Source organism: Chaetodon trifascialis, chromosome 19 (genome assembly GCF_039877785.1).
Source record: "Chaetodon trifascialis isolate fChaTrf1 chromosome 19, fChaTrf1.hap1, whole genome shotgun sequence".
Classification (NCBI taxonomy): Eukaryota; Metazoa; Chordata; class Actinopteri; order Chaetodontiformes; family Chaetodontidae; genus Chaetodon; species Chaetodon trifascialis.
The window spans coordinates 21,991,177-21,997,785 of NC_092074.1; the positions used below are offsets into that span (position 1 = coordinate 21,991,177).

Genomic DNA, 6,609 nt, shown 5'->3' on the forward strand with positions numbered 1-6,609 from the left:
GCTCGTTTTGAATTGAAAGCTGATGATCAGCGAAGTTAACAATGAACAATGAAATATAGTAGATCTGTTTACAGGATCACACCAGTGTTTTAGTGAAGCTTAAAACGTACTGCATGTTAAATAAGGTGTCATTGTACACATGCCTGGGTGTTGTTTATCACCATATTTCTGACCAAATACCTCAATATTGGTGGTAATATACTGTATAAACATGATATTTTACCACAGATTTTGGTCTAATTATCATACTGTGCTGTGCTGCCAGCACTACAGGATCCTTTTCTTCAATAATTATGAAGGCAAAGGAGTTTTAAATTAATATTTTAGTGTCTTTTACGTTTGTCGTGTTATTTTCATGCCAAGCTTTATTGACAAAAACAACGGACAATGTTTTGATTGTCCGTGTTGTAAGTAGTTGAAGTAAATCAGTAGATTAACATTTACATTTCTGAATATGTAAAAGTCTTAAATAATAAAAAAAACAAAAAACAAAACAATACAGCTTCAAAATGTGGGCGGTAGAGGGCACAAAACTGGCGCCAACGAGCGCTCTGCTAACTTTCCCTCCATTATTGTATTTCCGGGTCAAAAACACACCTCTTCCGGTCTGAGAAACGACTGGAACACGACATAAACAAATCGGACCGTTGTTGCAGTTGTTTCTAAATCCAGCAGCTACAAAAGCGTCTCGGATGAGTCGCTAGCCCGGCTTGGTTCGGTTTGGGTGGAGGAGTGACGGTTGCCATGGTGAAGTGTGTCGTCTCTGGGTGTCCGAACCGCGTGGTCAACGTTAACGTTAACCGAGGGGTCTTCAACCGACCACCGAAGAGGTTCTTCAACTTCCCCAAAGACCCAGCACGAGTCAAGGTACCGACATGTGATTCTAACCAAAGTAAATGTACGGTTCTCTGAGTACTGTTAAGTTACTTGAATAAAGGGATTCTTTGTTTTTCCTTTAGCCATTTTGATACCGGCTAACGTAATGCTAACATACTGTGTTAGCTAGCTGACCTGCCTGTTCAAGGAACCATAACTTTACGCGTGATTGTTTGGAGCATTAGCTGACCAAAACTTTAAATTACTAATAACTTTTTAGCTTCTATTCAAGTAACAGTAGCAGTACAACAATGAAAACGTGCTTTTGCTAGCAAAGGTCATGCATTCAAAGTCTTACGTACGATGTATTAGCAACGTAGCAGCAAATTGTGCAGAAATGATCAAAAGTAAAATAATTTCTTATTTTGCAGAATGCCCCCAAAAGAAATAGCAGTTTTGAATTGTGTTTATCAGGTACCTCAGAAGAGTCTAAATGAAAATGCAATTCTGGGATATTCATAACTTCATATCCATCAATTCTCTGATGGCTGTAAGTTCACGAGTTGTGGCTGTAGACAGTAGAAAAACATGGCTGTCGCATTTTTTTTAACATTGGGGAAGATTTAAAACCTCAGCTTTGACTTCAGTGCGTTGTCTTGTCTTTATTATTGGAATCAGAAATCAGGGAAACCAGTAAATACCTGCTAGTGTTTAGTGGTGAAAGAGACTACAGCAGAAACACCGGTGACTTTGTTCAGGTATGGCTGGCGGCGCTGAGGGAGACGGACAAGCAGGACTCGACAGAGCAGCATTTAATCTGCGAAGACCACTTCCTGCCGGAGGACATCTCCACCAATGGGGTCAACAGTGACGCCATTCCCATCATGCCCCCCTACCTGGACGGGTCCCTGGGCATGATCAGCCCCTGGGGAGCCGAATCATCTGAGGAAGAGGACCAGTGGGCCACCGGCAGCGGCGATTGTGATGATGAGGCTGATGAAGGCAGACATGATGTTCCTACTAAAGCGGAGCCTCCTGCACCAGAACCTCCTGCAGTGGATCCACCACAGCAGGTCAGACTCTTCTTGAACAGACATGTTCTGTGTACAGTACAGCACAAAGAGAGAGAAACATGCAGTCCAGTCCCGCTAGAGCTAACCTTTGTCATGGTTTGGAGCGATTAATGTTTTTAATAAGCGTCAAAAGGCTGCAACCCGAAGTGATGCACAGACTCTTTACGCTGCAAACATAAAGGAATGATGAGTGTGAAAACTTTACATTTTGTCAAAAGAATGTCTTCGTGTAATATTGTTTGTACAAAGCTCACAACTTGTATTAACTCCCAAAATGTCAGACTCCATCAGAGAGTTTGGCAACTCGATTTTTTTAAACTCACAGTCTCCTTTATTATTCGACGTCATCAGAGCAGCTTTAACCCGCTCTGTTTCCTCTCTCCGAATTCCAGGATCCAGCTGTCGCGGAGACTTTAGGAGCCGAGACGAACGGGTAAAAAAACCTCTCTGCTTCTGCTTTTCTTCTTAGGCGGTAACACTTTGCAGGTTGGGTTGAATTTTTGCACCTGCTTTTATCAGTTCAAATGAGCTTTGGTTGATTTCTTTGTTCTTTAGTTGTGTTTCCTCGCTCCCATCTGGCAGCAGGTGTTTTAGTGAGACGCTGAAGTTGGTGTGCTGTGTGTTTCACATGAGCTTGGATTAAGATGTTGGGATGTCTGTTTCTTTCCAGCGTCGGCCTGCAGCAAAGGCAAGAGACGATCCAGACCAAGAGAGTCTCCAGACAGGGTGCGTGCCTCTGCCGGTTAACTGAATCATTAGTCAGGAGTTTCCCTGTTAGAACAGTTTGTACAAACAGAGCTGCTTATTCACAGTCTCTGCAGTTTGATTGTTGTTTGGCCAGTTTAAAGCTAATGTGAACTAGCAGCAAATATGTTGGATTGTATGCAGAGTGTACATGGTGTTAAAATCTAGATGATTATGACCTTAAAAAACAAATCTCTCTGCAGTAAAATATTTTCTTAGACATGCTTGAAGTTTTAGTGTAGAAACATGTAGTTTTTTTTCCTGTTTTTAGAAACCACACAGATGTAAACATTCCTCTTAAAGTCTAAAGACGGAGGTGTTTCTCAGACTGTAACTGTGTCGTATCCAGACGTGTCCTTGGGAACGCTGACGCAGCATTTCCTGGAGCTGATGCTGAGCTCTCCGGACGGCTCGCTGGACGTCCGGCACGTGATCACGAGCCTGAACACCCGCAGGCGACGGGTCTATGACATCACCAACGTCCTGGAAGGCATCAAGCTCATCGAGAAGCAGTCGGTCAACAGGTTCAAGTGGATGTGAGTGATTGATGAAAAGATACGATGGCAAAGGGACTTTTCAGCCATTATTATTGTTATTGTTATTATTATTCTTCACTGTGCATTGCTGCTTTTATATTTTGGTGCTTTGTGAACTCATTTATGCACTTTAAGTGGAGGTGTGTGTGATGTGTAGTAAATGGGACAAAGCGTGTAAAAACAGAGAGATGTTATGTTGAATCAGGCATGACATCAGCTTTGGCAATCACATCTCTTCAGTGGACGACCTTCACGTGAAAGGTCTGAGAAAAGGCAGTCAGAGGATGTTGAGTTAAGGTTTTATTTAATTTTTTTCAAACTGTAATTTCAGAGGTGGAGAACGAAGTTAAACGCTGAAGTGAAGCATTGTTGTGAGTTGTCTCTGAGCTTTAAAGCTGCTGTGTGACTGTCTTCTGTCCAGAGGAACGTGTCAGATCTCCAGCTTTCTGTGTCAGAGCCAGCAGAAGCTGCGAGGAGAGCTGGAGAACCTGAAGCTGGTGGAGGACTCGCTGGACACCCTCGTCAAAAGCTGCGCTCAGCAGCTCTTCGACATGACCGACAGCGTTGAAAACGCTGCATATCCTTTATCCGTTTACACACGTTGACCTTTAAACGTCAGTAGCTGCTAATCAGAAAGAAAGTGAAGCAGGTTTTCCTTAACCTTTCATCCACGCTGGCCTACGTGACCCACGAGGACGTCGGCCGGCTCAGAGCCTTCCAGGAGCAGACGGTGATCGTTGTCAAAGCTCCGGAGGAAACCAAACTGGAGGTTCCTGCACCCAAAGAGGTGAACTCACAAATACAGGAGAAGAAGAAAAGCACGTTATCTGAGTCATTCGTCATTCAGTTTTTGTACAGATCATTGAACACTCTGATCATGACACTATGATTTGTAGGAGATGAGAATGTAGCTGATACATTCAGGAGATACTCAGAATAAAAACACCGTCACGCTCACTCAGGCTGTGTGTTTGTGTGCTTCCTGATGCAGGACAGCATCCAGGTCCATCTGAAGGCGGGGAGGGGTCCCATCATGGTGCTGACCTGCGACGTCGGGACAGAACAGAACGGCTGCTTTTTAACGCTGGAGGAAAGCCGGATAACAACGGCCACGCTGCCCACAGGTAACGCGACAGGCTGATTCCTGTCGACATGCAGGCTGGAAGAAACGATTTCTCACCAGACAATTAATCTCACGCGACTTTATTCGCTAAAGTATTGTGAATCCTGTAATCAGGAGATCTTCAGATCAGGCTGAAATGAAGACCTTCCTGTCTGTGACTGCACTGATTAAACAAACAAGATACAGAGAGTTAATTTGTGAGGACTCTCTGACGCCTGACAGGTCTTTAAATTGTTTATTGTTTTATTTCATTGTGCTGCCGCCGCTGTTGTTGTTGCAGAGTCATCGAGTCCACAGAGTGCTGTGCAGAGCGCGTAGTCACCCGATGACCACCAGGAGGCGCACGTCCTCAAGGCTCAGAGACGAGCCTGGAAAAACTACAGAAGCCTGAATAGATCATCCCCAGGTACCAGAGGGGTCAGGTGTTAACAGACTTTAACTGACTGAGCTCACACCTGGTACAATATTTAATGTTCAGCTGATACGAGTTTCCCTCAGGCCCCAAAACAAACACTTTTTACTTTTTTTTGTCATTAACTCCAGTCCTCATCATGTGCAGCAAACGTCAGATCACTTTCAGATTTGAATAACCCTCTAAATGCCAGTTGCTTCACATAGTGCCACTTTTTTGTTACACAAAAAATGAATTATTTTCTATTTCATGAATGTCAAGTGGATTTTTTTGTGATATGGGATATGTCAGCAACAACACTGGCTTTGATAGACTATTACTTTTTGTACAATAAATTAACCATTAAGGCCCTTCTAGGTCACTGGATCATAAATCATAAAAACATGAAACACGAATATTACATTCCCATTATTTCTTTTGAACATTTTGCACACACACACACACACACACACACACACACACACACACACACACACACACACACACACACCAGACTCTGACATCTACAGAACACAGCCAGAATATTTTGTCCTGCAGTCTCTGTGATATCCTGGTAGTTCAAATGAGGCCATTATCTCCCACAATGCCTCTCTGCAAACATGGGTAGACAGCGCCATCTGGTGGACATGTTTGAGCCTCTGAACGGCAGGGTTAGAGGAATGAAGAGGATTTCATGTTTCTGCATTGCAATGGCAGTAGAATGGAAATAAGTGGTCCTGATGATAGTCAGTGTGTCCTAAAAGGCCTTTCAGGGGAAGATTAGGAGTTTTTCAGCTCCACAGTGTAAACGTTTGTCAGTGCAGTGTTGTTGCTGGAATTCCAGAATTCATTAAAAAATGAACAAATAGCCAAATATCATCATCTCAGCACAATAACTGCCAAAATGAGAGCAAAAGGTAAAATTGAAAAGCCTTAAAGGGCCTGAGGGTTTTAAATCCTCAAATCTGAACTGATCAGACCAAACAAAGACGTTCTGACTCAAATCAACAAAGAAAACACTCAATGGAATTAATTAAATCAAATTTGCACCTTTGCAGAGTTTTTTACTGAACTCTTAATGATGTCGGTCCCGTTCGGCCCGGTCGTTCTGCCGAGCTCTCCGGACAGAAGTCTTACAAACGATGAAGGTGAGGATGAGGACAGTTTGATCGGGGCGGTGGTAGCTTTAGACACAGCTGTGCCTCTGTGCTGCAGAGAGCGGCAGCGTTTCTGGAGGTTTGGTATCATATATTATGATCGCGTTCAGACTCAGAGTGTTTGCTGTATGATTTTACTGACTCTCACCTCTTAGATTGTTTCTATTTACTGTCTGACTTCTCTTTGTCTTTGGGATGTACAAATGTTTTCATCTCGGTTTGAAGCTCCTCACGGAGAAGATGCTGTAATCAATAAAACATTAACTCCTATGAAACTGGGAAATGGGTGTATTTGGATTATTGTTGCTGTTATTTGGAGGATGAGAGGGAGGAGAGCTGTCCAAGACCCTGACTCAGATATACATGAGAGGGTGAAACCTGATGGAGACAAGCTGCAAAGCTTTGTGGTTTTTGTTTCTTTTCACCCACCTGACATAATTTTTACCACCTTATAAGCCACTAAGTAGATGAACTCCGTTTAACAGTAAAAAATCTAAGTTATAAAACTGAGAAAACATCAAAACAGGAAATTATAAACGTGTGGCACACGTTTTATGTTAAAGAGGAATGATGGAAATAGAGTTTTACATCTGTCCTCCATCATCAGCAGAAAGCTAGGAGGAGCTCTAGTTGTATGAAAGATATGAACGTCAGGATGTTAAAAAGAAAAAATGATGCAGTCACAGCAGCACCACCCAGTGGACAGACTGCGCCCCTGCAGCCTGATCCACAGCACAGCTCCACAAAGACAAAGACTGATTCCTGTTTT

The 6,609-nt window shown here is 43.1% G+C and overlaps 1 protein-coding gene across 1 annotated transcript; it reads left to right on the forward strand.

The window, feature by feature from the left end:
• Window positions 1-593: 593 nt before the first annotated feature.
• Window positions 594-6,120, forward strand: e2f6 (E2F transcription factor 6). The gene is made up of 9 exons (XM_070987169.1): window positions 594-867; window positions 1,575-1,889; window positions 2,282-2,322; window positions 2,560-2,615; window positions 2,983-3,169; window positions 3,591-3,746; window positions 3,842-3,956; window positions 4,161-4,293; window positions 4,573-6,120. The coding sequence occupies exons 1-9, from the start codon at window positions 745-747 to the stop codon at window positions 4,608-4,610; spliced, it is 1,164 nt and encodes a 387-aa protein (XP_070843270.1). The 5' UTR covers window positions 594-744; the 3' UTR covers window positions 4,611-6,120.
• Window positions 6,121-6,609: the final 489 nt, after the last annotated feature.

Bases quoted from the DNA above. Each gene is read 5' to 3' on its own strand.
- e2f6 (XM_070987169.1), top strand. From the start codon at position 745: ATGGTGAAGTGTGTCGTCTCTGGGTGTCCGAACCGCGTGGTCAACGTT. The intron at 868-1,574 runs GTACCGACATGT...GACTTTGTTCAG, and splicing joins AAGACCCAGCACGAGTCAAG to GTATGGCTGGCGGCGCTGAG. The intron at 3,957-4,160 runs GTGAACTCACAA...TTCCTGATGCAG, and splicing joins AGGTTCCTGCACCCAAAGAG to GACAGCATCCAGGTCCATCT.